The 15,744-nt window shown below is 37.1% G+C and overlaps 1 protein-coding gene across 1 annotated transcript in view; it reads right to left on the bottom strand.

The window, feature by feature from the left end:
* Positions 1-214: 214 nt before the first annotated feature.
* Positions 215-15,744, bottom strand: part of SLC71A2 (solute carrier family 71 member 2) — a 39,667-nt gene continuing 24,137 nt past the window's right edge. The window contains exons 4-12 of the mRNA XM_086629907.1: positions 15,058-15,185; positions 14,086-14,200; positions 12,228-12,446; positions 10,966-11,079; positions 10,342-10,413; positions 8,617-8,729; positions 7,638-7,735; positions 4,750-4,907; positions 215-441 (exon numbers count right to left, since the gene is read on the bottom strand). Coding sequence (XP_086486033.1) covers positions 238-441; positions 4,750-4,907; positions 7,638-7,735; positions 8,617-8,729; positions 10,342-10,413; positions 10,966-11,079; positions 12,228-12,446; positions 14,086-14,200; positions 15,058-15,185 — 1,221 coding nt within the window. The 3' untranslated portion in view covers positions 215-237. The remainder of the gene's footprint in view (positions 442-4,749; positions 4,908-7,637; positions 7,736-8,616; positions 8,730-10,341; positions 10,414-10,965; positions 11,080-12,227; positions 12,447-14,085; positions 14,201-15,057; positions 15,186-15,744) is intronic.

Genomic DNA, 15,744 nt, shown 5'->3' with positions numbered 1-15,744 from the left:
GATTTGACATAGCATTTGCAGTCCAGTACTGGGTAGAATCACACCTAGTTGTGACCTACCATGCTGAACAAACCCTCCTGCATGTATAGTATCAACCTCAAGTATCACGGCACGTGAGCTTGCCTTGTACACAGCTGCCTTCCTTGCAGACGTCAGATACTCTTTACATCCCACCATGCTTCCAGAGCTGCAATTCAGTGCATGAATTTGTTCTGAAGTCTCCTCAGAAGTTAGCCTTCACACACTGCTATCTTGCAGCAATGGTTCAACGTCCTCTTCACTACTTCGGTCTAGGTTGCTACTCAGAGTACTGCTGATGCTGTTGCTGTGTTTTCTGGTACTGATGGCTTTGCTGTGGTCAGGAATAAATAAGGCAACTAGCAAAGCCAGAAGAACTATGCATGCTCCAACCAGAAAAGGTGGACCAGGAATGATTGCTCTCTGTGGAGAAACAAGCACATCAAAGAATTCATTAAGTTTTAGGCATTGACTTCTTTATTGAGAACTATACCATTAAGGCAGGAGATAACGGGAGCTGTATTTACAGTGACTATAAAGTCTACGCAAACAAGTTTGTATGTGCACTGCAACATGAATTTTCAGCATCTACAATCCCTAAAATTTCCTCATTTGATCTGCACACTGATCTGAAAATCAGAAAAATGCCCAAAACTATCAATTGACAACAGGATTGCCTAGCAGATGAAACAGATATAAACAGACATTGACTGATGCTTCTTCGTATTTTTTTTTCTATAGGCAAAATGTCTGTTACATCAGCAAGACTTCTCTGAAGATTAATAGGATAATGTTTCAACATCCAGAAGTACAAATGCTCAATAAATCTTTAACTTCACTTTTTCCACTTGCTTCCATGGCTGACATACTTCGAATCAAGTTAGCTGAATAGACAAACATCCCCAAAAACTAATACACAAGCGAGGAAAGTAACAGCAAGCTATGTAGTACATACCGTTCTTGCAGAGACAGGTTGCTGGCATGTAAAACAACTTGGTATTTGGAGTTATTCTCTCTTGCCTCTAAGCAGTTTATTTCAAAATTTGAAATATAACATCCTCATTTCATAACCACAATTAAAAACAAGCACCAGAAAAATTAAGACTAATTTCAAACCAGCTGTTTGATGACAAAACTCGACAAAAAAGTGTCAGCCATCCAGTAATTTTATTTTTTTTTAAACATTTTTTCTGTATTTTTGTCAACCAAAGCCAAATAAAAATCAGAAGATTAAACTTGTCAATCCAGTGTACTTTTTTCCTATCAAATGAAATGCTGGAAGTGATCCTAATACGAAGTGGAAAAGTAGCTGAAATTAAGCATGCAGTAACAGGAGGTTTCCCTTGCTTCAATTCTTGTTACAAGCAGAGGCCTAATTTTTCAGCTGATGGTCTCTAAATTTAACATATATAATCATATTACCAGAATTTATATTAACAATATTACTCAAATCTTCAAACGGTGCTAAGCTCAAAAGTACTTAAAGAATGTAATAAACTTCCACAAATTATTATCCTCATTTATAGTATGACAGCTGATTTATCTGAGCAGTTTTCAAATATTCCACTGTTGCAGCCTCACTGAAGGGAGTAAGAAGTTCTGAGAAGCAGTCCTTGCTCATCGCTTTGCCGAGCTCTCCAAACACTGCCTATGACTGCACTGTTTGCTGTAAGGGCTCCCTGTGGATAATTATAATGATGCAACCTCACTCGTAGGCTCTCCAGTTTTGAAAACAGTTATTTAAGTAGGAATTAAGATAAATATACTTAACTTCTACTATTTTTGCTCTGCAGAGCAGACACACAATCTTTCCTGAATAGGTGCATCAGATCTTTGATGGAAGAGAATCACAAGTGTGACCTGTGGTAACACTGCAGCTCTCCCATTTTCACGACAGGAAAAAAAAGTGATATTCAGTAAAATCCTATTCTTAAACCATCTAAAGGAACAGAAATTAATACTTAAAGGTAAGTCAAAAAAAGAAAAAAAAAGTTTGAGCTGCTTAAAAAAAAAGAACAGCAGAAGCGAACACTAGGATGTATTCTGCTCCATTTACTCTACATGTCAAATACCATAAATTGGCATCCAGACTTTCCCAGCACCACTGTTGGAATATGAAAGTTTACAAAACCATTATCTAACAATTTGTTTTAGCACTCTGTCCATCAGTGAACACAGAAGATTTTATATCTGAAAGGTACAATACTGAACTATGACCATAATCAGCTTTTACTAGTTGAGTTAAACTTAAATGTTTTCTTCCAAATGAAACAAGATAGCTCTCTCTCAAACTAAAATGTGTCAAAAGTTACACAAACAAATTTATTCTTCACATTAATAATTTCAACAATACCTGTGTAAATAATCTATTTCTGATAAGAATCTAAAAAAAAATAATCTATTTCCTGTAGTTGCCGTAACACCTAGTATTACAGTAACGGAAACAAAGGAGGAAGAATTGTTTTTAATTCACTCCAACAGCACACTAGGTTTGATAAAGGTTCAGCACAGTAACAGTGCTGAACTCAACTGAGTTCCTATAGACTCACTGCTTTTGACAACCAGGGGTAGAATACAAGTTTAAGCATAAAAAAAACCCAAAAAACCCACAATGTCACAAACTAAAACACATATCCGTTAACTGCAGTTCCACAGACGCCCAGTAACTTTCTGAAACGAGGTACTTGACCATTTAAACTTGTTATTAAAACTCTTGTTAGTGAACATTTAATAGCGTTTAATTAAGAAAACATTTTCAAACTACATATATCTGTTAAGTAACTCCGAGTTATGAATTTAAGACCTTGAACAAAATCAAGAGACAGGTAGCTTGCACTTGAGCCTTGCAAACCCAAGGTACCAGAATCAGTGTTGTCAGCTACACCTGTACACGTTTGCTAATTTTCTTGTCTAATCTTGGTGCATTCCCTGGTTTGCACTTCCACTCATTTTAGTTAGATAATTTTTAAAGCTATGTAATACTTGAATTGTGATGTTCTTCCCAACTGTTACACTAGACTTGAACATAAGAATTAATAGGAAAAAAATTGTATTGTTGTTTTCCTGATTGATAGTTTTACATGTTAGATGGCTGGTAACTATGAACAGGGAGATATCTGATTACAGACATTTAACAAAGCTTATGAGCACACACATAATTAAACATAAGAGCTGTTCCACTGAAATTAGAACAAAAAGCAATCTTAGTTATGTAAATACATACTGATTTTGTTGTACTGCTAACTAAAAAAAATGTCTACCTATTTATTAAGTAGGTTTTCAAGAAAACAAGGACGTCTGAAATGACTGTTTAATTTACACTTACAGCTTGGAAAAAAAAAAAATCACTATTTTATAAGGAAGTTCATACATTAGGCTTCAGTGCAGGAATTTATTCTACATCAAGATTTAGAAAATTCCACAACAGAAGTTTTATTTATAACTTACTGAAACAGTCAGTTGCTGCACCGTAATAAATCTGTGCTACTTCAACAAAAAAAAACACCACACATGGATATTCTTAAAGTAACAGAACATACTGACATTACTTGTAACAGAAATGTGCATACAAGGTCAAAAAGCCAACACGCTCCCTGCCTCCAAGAAAAGCTTATGTGATTCGATGCTTTAAAACATGGAGTTCAAGAGCAAAATTTTAACTAGTGGAGGAATGAGCTCTTGAAATCCTGTAATCATGATTATAAAGGCTTTGCCATGTTTTACTACAGTTTCCTTTTTGTACAACAAAAAGAGTGGTTTTGCCCCCTTTCTCTAAAACTCTATTCAGTTTGCTTGAGCAAATTATGGAGCACCTCACCATAGGTACAGCAGCAAGCACTATGTTCAAGCACTGGTCACAGTGAATACTTCGAAAGATACCCGGACTGGGGGATCAAGAACAAACAGTTGCGTCCACAGTAATAGCCACCAGTTATGTATCCATTCAGCTAATCTGCCGTCTTTCTTAATCAGCTTAATGACAAACTAAGAGATCATCAGCTATCTGAGAAGTCCATTCTTAGTATTTGAAAAAGCAATGAAATTTTAGCTGAAGAGGACAGAGAAATCAAGTTAAAAAAAAAAAAAGGGTCAATAAGATTCTCCGAACCCTGGTAAGCATATATTTGGTATCTTGGGAGCCAAATCAGAAAGAACAAAGCAGACAGATAAAAACGCAGACCTGAAACAAAGATGGAAGGAATACAAAAAAAGACTGAAGGGAGTTCAAAAAAATATTGTATAGGATTGACTTCTCCCTCCACCTCAAGTTTCATAAAAGCGAGGAAAGCTGATGAACAGCATTGTTACTGCCACTGAAAAAGAAACGTGTATCTCAACTATATCCCGAATTACTGTATACGTGGATAATTAACGTACTTCTGTAAGGTTCAAATATAAACTTGCTATAACTTACTGAGTTACGAAAAACGAACTTTCTATTGTCAGTCTTTTATGTTTCACTGTAATTCAGAACAACAGCCATGTTTTGAGTAGATTTACATCAAAAAGGGTTAACTAGTTCTGTTAGAATATTGAAACAAAAGCTGCTACTACTGTAAGTCTAAATATTTACTACCAAATTTAAATTATGAGCTATCTTAACAGTTCGATAAAGCTGACAAGTGAGAATTAAGTAGTTCAAGAACTACAGATTTTAAATCAACGAAAAATGACAGATTTTCACCCTTACGAGTTCTACACCGTGAACTTCACACCAAATCTTCAACTTACCTCATCACCGGGATCTTGCATTGCTTTTTTCCCAGACGTCTGATCAGATGGCAATTCATTGAGTTCCACATGAAAGAGAAAGAAAATAAAGCCGTACAGTGCTGGTCCCAGGCCATTGCACAGACCTCTTATTCCAGTTATTATTCCTTGGACAACACCTAAAGAAGAACAAAAATAAGAGTAGGATTATTTAGGTTTTTTTAAACCAAGAATGAAACACCCAGAGCAAACAGCTCCGAGTGTATTCTAACAGCTATTCCAAAATGGCACATCTCAATTATTTCTACATACTAAGATGTTAAGAAATACATTTAAGACAACTTTGCTGGATTAAAATAATCCTCTGTATGACCACAGTAGTGTCACTGCACTTGCATGCTACTGGAAGCGACACGAGTTTTGAATACTAGTGACTAAATTTATATGGAAGTCTAGTTTTCTCCATTAAAGTTCTTCCACCCCTACTCAAAGTCTACAATGAAGAAAGCAGAGTTTAAGGGGTTCATAGGTTAAGGCAACATAGACAGTGGCATTGAGGGCACCCTCAGCAAGTTTGCTGATGATACCAAGCTGTGTGGTGTGGTTGACATGCTAGAGGGAAGGGATGCCATCCAGAAGGACCTTGACAGGCTGGAGAGGTGGGCCTGTGAGAACCTCATGAAGTTCAACAAGGCCAAGTGCAAGGTCTTGCACATGAGTCAGGGCAATCCCAAGCACAAATAAAGGCTGGGCGGAGAATGGATTGACAGCAGACCTGAGGAGAAGGACTTGGGGGTGTTGGTTGATGAGAAGCTCAACACGAGACAGCAATGTGCACTTGCAGCCAGAAAGCCAACTGTATCCTGGGCTGCATCCAAAGAAGTGCAGCCAGCAGGTCAAGGGAGGTGATTCTGCCCCTCTACTCTGCTCTCGTGACAGCCCACCTGGAATACTGTGTTCAGCTCTAGGGATCCCAACAGAAGGAGGACATGGACCTGTTGGACAGGGTCCAGAGGAGGGCCACGAAGATGGTCAGAGGGATGGAGCACCTCTCCTATGCAGACAGGCTGAGAGAGTTGGGGTTGTTCAGCCTGGAGAAGAAAAGGCTCCAGGGAGACCTTCTATCAGCCTTCCAGTACCTAAACGGGCCTACAAGAATGCTGGAGAGGGACTTTTCACAAGGGCCTGTAGAGATAGGACAAAGGGTAGTGGCTTTAAACTGAATGAGGGCAGATTTTGCTTAGATCTCGGGAAGAAATTTTTCACTCTGAGGCTGGTGAGGCACTGCAACTAGTTCCCAGAGAAGCTTGGATGCCCCATACCTGGGAGTGTTCAAGGCCAGGCTGGATGAGGCTTTGAGCAACCTGGTGTAGTGGAGGATGTCCCTGCCCATGGCAGGAGGGTTGGAACTAGATGATCATCCTCAAGGTCCCTTCCAATCCTAACCATTCTATAACACTATGATAAATGTGGTACCTACTCAATTTATTTTTCAAGTGAAATTTAGAGTACTATATCTATGTGTTAAGGATTGTTATTGGCAAAATATGCACAAACTGTAGCAGATTTCTACCCTTCACCAATCTAAAATAGCATTTAAGTACCAGGTAACTTATTCAAGGTCGTACATTCAGCAGTACTGCACTAAATTCACAATATTAGATTGCTTGTGGGTTTACATAAGATTATTTTAGAAGCTTGATTAATCAAAGTTCTATAAGTGTATTTCTGTTTCAACTTCATTAAGTGATTGTGACAACAGCATACAAAGTTTTTTGATGATCTCACAGATTAAGATTCTACAAAAAACTATTTTTACCGTATTAGTAGTCTGCTCATCCCCTTTCTTCTTAAGGCACTAACTCATAAAAGGAAGGAAAGAAAATACACCAAGAAGTTGTCCAAGTTTTTTCTTCGTATGTTGACCTGTAAGTTTAAAATCTTCGTGCCACTAGGTGGCAAAATTTCACTGTAGAAATTATTGCGTGCCTGAGCTATTAACAGTAGTTTCCTCTACATAAAATGAAACATCAATGACTTCTGTCAACTTAACTATTAATATCATGACATAAATATAAAACAACCCTCTTAACACTCTTAAATCTCTCTATTTGAAACAAAAATGGGGGAGACAGGAATGATAAAAAAGCCATGTAAAATACTGTCTTTTGCACCTTTCAAACTCAACAGAAATCTGCTTCTTAGAACCCCAGCTACTTTGTACCTCCCATTATCTAACTTCAAGCTGTACAATGTTAAAGGGAGACTGATACTTAAAATTTATATATAGGTGGTTTTTTTTAAAGACAATACTGAATTCAGTTATTATATGCCAATGCTATACTTTGTTCCCCCACTGCATTTTAAATGAAGGGTTATTTCTGATTGTTCATTCCCCTTCACATCAAAATCAATGAATTTTTCTGTCTTCTCAGATCAACTGTTTACTTAAGCTTCCTTTTCTATTCCTTGAAAATCTGAAGTATTATAGCAAATAACTTCAACTTTTTCACACAGAATGGAGCTTCTTGCATAGGCTTATTTTAATCTAGTAAAACATTGGGTTTAGTTTCCATTAAAGAGATGGTATTGTTACAGTAATTGTCACTAAAAAAAACCCATAAAAGTTACCACATCTGTTTTTGTTGCTTTTGTAGTACTTTTACAGGAGCTAGAAGAGAAGTAGCTGGTCAGACAAAAGCTATGTATTTGGCAATGCAAATTTGATAAATTCAAGCATCTCCTTCCTCTCTACATAGATTGGTAGACTTCCATAGCTACTACCAAAGAAACTCATCACTCATCAACATATTTGAAAAGTACACCTAGGTAAGTATTCTGCTTTCTAGACAGAAGAGTCATCCAAGAAAGCTGTCCAATGCTGAAACAGAAATTCATTCAGTACTCACCTTGTTGATCTGACTCTGCATTTCGTGAAACCAGAGCACTGATCGCTGGGAACGTAATGCTTGACATTGCTGCTACAGCTCCTGCTGCCCACATCATCCTGTGTTAAATGCAAATTTGAATTAAAAATAAGACTGTCCATACAACTACTCCCCACCCTCCCAACAGGGGCCACAAGGGTACCCTTGATATCCTTTCAAGGCTTGATGTCCTTTCAAAAGTACTCTTATTAAAATACCTAAAGACTGGAAATTATCTGGTCATGGCCTTCTTCCTGCTCTCCTCTCACAAATTACCCTGAGCTTGCTGGAACAGAAGCACATTTCATTCTACACTAGCCATTACAGCAGAGACAAAGAAGGGAGTGGAAGAGAATTGATGCATGGGCTTTTCCCTCTCCAAAGGCTGTACAAAGGGACAATTTCACAAGGTGGCCCAGTGAGGCAGTTCTCTAAGTTACATAACTCACTATGAAGGGCTCTGATAAAGAACAAGCATTCATCACTGTCAGCAGGAAAAACTTTGTGAATAAACAGCTGTTCCAGCTTATGATTCTAGTTCACTTTACTTAGAGACAGTTTTTTCCAACAAAAGAAGCTCTAGATAGTTTCCCAGATCAAATACAGTTATAGTAAGAGAATGACATGTTAGAAAAAAACAGAAAAACGTAGAGGTCCAGTAAATGATTGGAATGGATCTAGTGGAAATACTGGAGAGAACACGCGACTTACTGGCTTGTAAGTTTAAAAAAAAGTTTTAACCGCATTTGTAGACATAAAACTCCGTGGACCAAAATGGTGAAAAGACTCCATTTTCAAAAGAACTGTTAGTCTGCAATTTACGTTATATACCTGATAGTGTAATGTAAATGAGAATGCTTAATTCACAGAACATTTAAATACTCATGACAATCAAAATGAATGGTAGAATTGCTTGGAAAAACATTTCGAGGTTCCTTCACCTATGAAAACGTGGACTTACCAAGACTGAGATCCAAAACCATACCAAGCCAACTGAAGGATTTGAAAGCCAAGGCCAAGGAGAACTGTATTTTTGTTCCCTATCGACCTCATCAAGATACTGAGAAACACAGTCTGCAAGAGAAGTTAGTTCATCCAATAGCTCAGAAAAAAAGTCATCTCTTTAGGTCAGGTGAATTAGTACACAAATACACAATTAAAGCCCACAAGTAAATCCTGCAGCTTTTCCAAATTCACCACAGGCACTGCAATTTGGCTGAGGCCAATTCCTAGACATCTTTAATTACATTTTCTGCTAACTCTTTACACCACTTACATGACCTTTTTATTTGGACATGGAAACTAATTCTAAGGGAAGACCACTGCTTTTCATCTGTTAGAAGCGTTACTCCTGAAGGGGAAGGAGGTCCCAATTCAGATATAACAGCAATACACCCATGGCAAGAAGCAGACTGTTCCTACTAAGGCAAAGTCCATATGGACAACTTCATTCTGTTAACAGTCCACACATTTTTCCTTAACACAAGAAACTCAGCAGTGTGTCAGTAAAAAACAGAGAAAAGGAACCAGAAGTACTGCAGAGCAGAGCACGCTTCCTCCCTTATGCACATCTTACACTAGTTCTCTTCTTTCTTATTCTTAAGCAAAACTAGTTTGAAAGCAAAATAGCAAAAATACAGTAATTCTATCTGCATGTGACCAGTTCTTTCTGGAAATATCCAACATGCCAACACAAATCAAGTGTCTATGAAGCAAAGCTTATTTCAATAAGCTGCACTCTTCACATAGTTCAAAAACGAATGCAGTGTTTCCTCATTTTAACAGTGGAAATTGTGAACCAGAAAGGCAGCCTTTTAAGGATTTTTAGCAAAAACACTGGTCTGAATAAAGTATGATTCGCGCACGTGAGTGCACATAAAAGCTTTAGAACAAACCAGAGAGCAAAGATTAAAACAATGACTTATATTGATAAGGAAGGACACAATTGACACCAGTAAAACTGGTGAACACTGAGGAACGTGTTGTTTACATCAAAAGATTGAGACTTCCACTCTGCTAAGGACAGCAGCAAGGTTACAGCACATTGTATGCGCCAATCCTCTTCCGTTATTAAAATAAGATGACAAACAGTACCCATAAAGATACCAAAGATCACGTAACAAAAACTGTTTCATTTTTCAACGGTATAAAGGACTTGTCCAAAAACTAGCTCACTGTTGCCAATGAAGAGGTATGAAAGCTACATACCAAGGCCTCACAGCTCCCTCCGCCTCCATACTGAGCCTAAGTAACCCTGGACAGACCATGCCAATACCTGTATCATTTGTATGTAAGTTTGATAGCATGAGCCAACTGACCAGGTGCAAGTAGCAGGAGTTTTGTTTAAAATAAACAGAATGTTTCCCTTTCAGAAGGTCTTGCATTAAGTAACCAATGTCCTACATAATTTTAATCATTTAAAGCCAGAGTTCCAGTAAACTCACTGATCTAACCTTAGTAAATCTTAGTTTCATCTTCTGATGTCCAGGTCCAGTACTTTTAAGGAAAGCAGACTTAAAGCAAGACATTCATGCAGGCAATGTATGAATATAGCCTTTAGTGAATGCAAGATACACTGGCATTTTCCAGCATTTAAGAAGTTTATACACTAGCTTAATAGTAAGGCAGCATGCCTCAGCATTCGGTTTGTACTGTTTAATAAAGCACTAAAATGAATAAAGCTTACCTGAGCTATTATAGACAGAATGCCTACCACAGCTATAAATGCCGCAATGCTAGCAGATCCAAAACCTATAACCTGAAGAGAAGCAGAAAACGCGTAAAACAAATGCCAGACACAATCCAGGACAATCACTAGCAAACAGATATCTTCTTCAAACAAAACACTGATCCCCACTTATAATCTAAATCCATACAGGAAGTGTCCACTTTTGAGAATAATCCTTAGCTCGACTGCTTGCCCAGAAACCCATACAAGAAAGAAAGAACTGCCGTCAAGAAAGAAGACAGAGGAAGTCATGTGTCTGGAAATCAAAGGTCTCTATCCCCTCTCACAGATGGAACAGCTCTGCAACAGGCAAGATCCCACCTTGAGAAACACAAAGTGCTGCACTGAATGGGAACAAAGGTCTGCTTCACATTACGAACACACGCTTAAGGTATGCCAGGGTTACGCATCAGGAGTCAAGTGTTATTCGGTTCTTGGCTTAGCAAAGTACCCTGCCTTTATTTTTCAAAGCTGTATTTTGCCAGAAAGCAGTTTTCTGAGCAAGGTCTTCAACAAGTTAACAGGTCTTAGGGAATAGTTATTCAAACATTCTTAGTAAGATGTGAAGACACCAACACCTACCTGTCGCAAATACAGAAAAAAGCTAGAATATTGGCCAGCCTCAGGCAGATAGGAGAGAAACACCGTAACGCAGATGGGGAGTATCATAGAATCTTTTCTAACTTTCTTCAGAGACTGTAAAACAAAGAAACAAGTATTTGAACACTTACACAAATTCTAATGAAAACATTAAGGAAAGCAGAAGGTGGATTCACTTTTTTAAAACTCATTTTTACCCGCATATACAACTCAAAAAAAAAAATCACACATGGAAACAGCTAAGCTGAGCATTAAGTTAGAAAAAAAAAAACCTGTTATATAAGATTTGTGGTATCTTCTGCAAAGTTTCTGGTTGACTTTTGAAGCTACTGTTCAGTGCCAAATTACAAGTATTCATTGAAAACAGCATCATATAACACCTAGGCAAATGCATAATATCTTCTGATTGATCTCCATAATAATCTGTTCTGAAAGATGCTAGCAAATAACATTTGCTAGCTCATTGCAACTGTTTCTCCTCCCAAACTATGAGAATATTTTTCCTTGTACATTTCTTGTTCATCCACAATATGAACCAGTTTGAGTAACAAATAAATCGTGGAAAACAAGTTCTTTAACTGCAGTCCTTCAAACACATCACTTGTCTTTTAACATTCACAAACAATTCCCAACAAGATGGATCTCATGAAGAACACTCACTCTCTTAAAATATCAAGGTGTAACACAAACAAAATCACTGAGTAAGTGTGAATAAGTGAACAAGTTACTAGAAAGACTGCAAGGTATGTTTTAACCCTTCCTATACATGCCTGTAGAACAAAAAAAAAAAAATCAGGCTTTATAGATCCTTTTTATATAAAAAAGAAATCACATATAACCATAAGTAGAATTCAAGAGTGGGGAGAGCTGAAAAGTGCAAAGCACAAAATGAATATAGCAAAATCTTACAATATTGGATTTTAAGGTCTGTAGCAGGATAATAATTCATCATAATTCATTTCTCTTATCATAAAGTTAGTTAGAAAAGTAAAGCCTTTTCCCTTTGGATTTCGCATTAAACATCATTTCCAATTGAACAATCATAAAAATCCACAAACTTTGGTTTGGTTTTTAAACGAAGCTAAAATAAATCTTTTTGTGCAAGAGCAGAGAACGGAGATGGTATACTGAATAGTCAAGTTATCAATAAGATTAAAGATTTCTCAAGCTTACAAAATGTAATTAATTACTATTATTAATGAATCATCAATTATTTACTAATTACTTATTGAAGTGCATCTTACCGCAAAAGGGTCTGCTTGTTCCCATGATATAGAAGCTCCCCATGAAGCAGGTCTCATTTTTTCTGGCAGAGATTCTGGTACAGCTAACAGGATGAAGCAGATGTCCACAACAGCCACCAACGTGGCCACCAGTACAACATGGTTATCTCCATAGCTGGCAGACAGGTATGCTCCAATGGCAGGACTAGTTACCAAGCTTGCTGCAAATGTGGCAGATACCTACGCACAAGAACAGTTTACAAACTTGTCGAAGTGGTTATTCTGCCAAACTTGCTCTTTGACTGCAAATCCTGTGGCTCAAAAGTAAACAGCTCTTGACTTTCAAATAGGCTAAGAATGGCTTTTGTTTTCCAATTATGAATTTGATGAGATTTCACTGAAAAAGTTGCCAGTACATTTAAATGCCTGCCTAAACAAACCTGAGTCTCAGCATTCTGAGTAATACATCGAGTAATACATAATGCCTTTGTTAACCGTTCGCATTCTAAATACATAGCTACCACTGGATAGCACAGCAAACTAGGAGATCATTAGCTAGGAAAACGACTTCAGTAACTACTGTATTGCCTCACATCATGTTGTAGTGACATGCAGCTACTAACAGATCATTTACTATGCCCACATAAAGTGGAACGCGATGAAAAATCAAGTGCTGTAGCTAAATTTCACTATAAAAATCATCAGAAAAGGTTAGAATAAAGCTTGAGTTTTTTAATTACTATTGTCCAGTTCCCAAACCAGAATCATTCTGCATAAATATTTTACAGAACAAGTAAGAACAGAAGATAGAAATTTAGTTTTATACCAAGCTGGAAAAAGAATCTTAAGGAAAAGGTGTAACAAACAAACTGATTAGAAAGAGATCCAGATCTCATCAAAACAACCACACTTTTACCTATCACTTTGATAGAAACAGGTAGTCTTAAAATTCTGTAACAAAACCTGTTTGAAGGCAGACAAATATGTGTTCCAAACAGACTTAAGGCTCTCTTTATAGGCAAGAGAAATAAAGTGGGAATTCCACAATTTTTAAAGTTGTGTCGTGCTGTGCTACAACAATACACACGAGTTTGGTTCAAGAGAACTAAGTCTTTTATTTTCTTAACTATTAAACCAACATCTGAGGAATCAAACGTCCCTAAGGCTAGAAGTACAGTACAGTCAGCCAACAATCAAGCTCATGAACATCTGTGTAGTAGAAACAGATGTTGAGAGGATGAAGGGATAAACGACATCCAAAGGCTAACGGCGTTTACCAACAGGCCTCCAAAACCTAAACCAATATAGATATTTAGGAAAGCAAACTAAGCAGGAATTGTGTTATTACTGGAAAGGCTAGTTTGTGTTAACTGAACCATCTTCCTCCTCTCTTGCTAATTAAGAAAGGTCACGACTAACTTACTAGAAATACTGCATTATGCATTTTTGTCCTTCCTGCCCATTTTGACTACAGAAAAAGCCAAGCTTTCTATATCAAAAAAGAAATCACAAACTAAAAGTGCAATTTACAGGTGGTGGAAAGGTATTGTCAGATCAAGTATTGAATATTTGCATTGCCTTTAACAACATTCCGTGTTCTGCCTGCAAAATTTAAAACGTTTGTTACACATGCCCTCTTACGCAAGTAAAGTTGCCAAATTCTTATTCTGTTCCTATGAGCACAGAGCAGTCTGTGCAGCAGTAAAACGTCTAAATTAGATTTCCCAAACTCTAACTCAGTGCCTTGATGCATGGTTCCTTCCTTTCTCTAGCAATCTCATTACATTAATCAGAAAACAATCTGTGCATCAAAACACAAGTTCCGTATGAAGGTCATAATCTGACCTTTTTTTTTTTCCCCAAGTTTAGCATATCTTACCAGTCCATAGGCTGTAATTCTTTCATGTTCTTGTGTTACATCAGCTACATAGGCAAATATTACAGAAAAGGTAACAGAAAAGATTCCAGATACCGAAATCATAGCGAAGTACCACCTAATGATTTAAAAGCAACAATTAGAAAGTTTAAGCTAAAACCTCTTGCTTCTCTCTTACTAATCAAGCAAGTTTGTATTTAATTTACGAGAAGTATTCCTCAAGAACTAACACACAGCTTTACTGGAGATGAATGATTGTGCAGTCTCACCTAAATATTGGAAAACACCATTTGAATTTTTTATATTCTACTGTTTACTTCACATCAGCCTAAAAGAAGCGGTCCTCTCAGGACATGATATCTATACATTTTCACACTCTCAAAGCTGAAGGAAGTTTGAGTTATGAAAAAGTAATTATCTTAGAACTCAACTTCTCAACCACTTAAAGAATAAACTATCATATATAATGTTTCGGAAGCTGAACTCTTCAATGCACTCAGTGTACACAAAGTTCTTCTGCAATCTTCCTGTTTCACAGTGAGTGCAAATGAAACTGAAACCGAGTCTACTAAGTTTAGACTTCAAAGCTGCCTAATCAAAGAGTTAAAAGATCTCGTTTGCAGCAATCGTACTGTTCTGTGGTCAATAAATTCTAAGGTTCGTTGAGCTTTAAAAATATGTTTATTGCAGCACTGTCAGTCCTCAGAGGAAAAAAAAAAATAACGGCTGAGCTTAAAACTGAGTTAGACAGGGCTATCAAACCACAGTAATTAAATCACATTCTGTAACTTCCACTTTTAAAATACACAGTTTTAACACCTCTTAGACAGAAAAGCTCCAGAATAATGCAATCACATCTTGAAAGTAAAGTGGCTTTCTCTTGTCTTATTGTCCCTCTCCCACTTTCCCAAACTACTCCTCTGATTGAATTTCTGCTTTACTGGCAAGCTCACTACTGCAGTCTGTACCACTTACCATGGGCTTATTCTCATTAATGGAATTGGGGCACAGGTGAAGAAAACTGTAAGAAGAAGAAAAAATTTTCTTCCCCATGCGTCTGACAGAGCACCTATTAGCGGAGCACTGAGAAAGGACAAAAAACCCTGTGACAAGAAAAACAATTAGTATGTCTCTATTTACATTTCCAAGTTTCACTTTAACCACAATATAAAAAAGGACTAAAACTGCAATTTGATTTGAAATTAAACACAAAATCATAGATAACTGAAATTGTACACAATTTCTTCTACAGTCTTCTGTGATTCTGATGTTTTATGTTTCAAATCTATTAAACCTGAGTGCGTTAAAAAAAGACATTTTCAAGATCAATTTGATTCAATATTGAAGTACCATACAGACTGCAAAGACTTCCTAAAAATCTCCAAAAGCTACAATCTAGTTTCACAAAGGACATTTTCTTAGACTCTATCACGAGTTTAAGTGCTAGATCCCAAACCCAAATTCATCTCTATTTTGGGCTGTCTTAAGTGAGAGTTTTGGGCAACCATACTGTTCTCTGAAACAGATTAAACAGAACACTTACTGCTTTACACTACATATTTATCATGTTCAGCACATTTGTACATTGCAAAAACTGTCAGGACCATTTGAGCAAGCTTGACAACTTGAGACAGTGGAACATCGTTAACGATATTCTAGTGG

Source organism: Tauraco erythrolophus, chromosome Z (assembly GCF_009769465.1).
Source record: "Tauraco erythrolophus isolate bTauEry1 chromosome Z, bTauEry1.pri, whole genome shotgun sequence".
NCBI lineage: Eukaryota > Metazoa > Chordata > Aves > Musophagiformes > Musophagidae > Tauraco > Tauraco erythrolophus.
The sequence above is the reverse complement of the archived record's forward strand: the minus strand, read 5'-3'. Positions and strand labels throughout refer to the sequence as shown.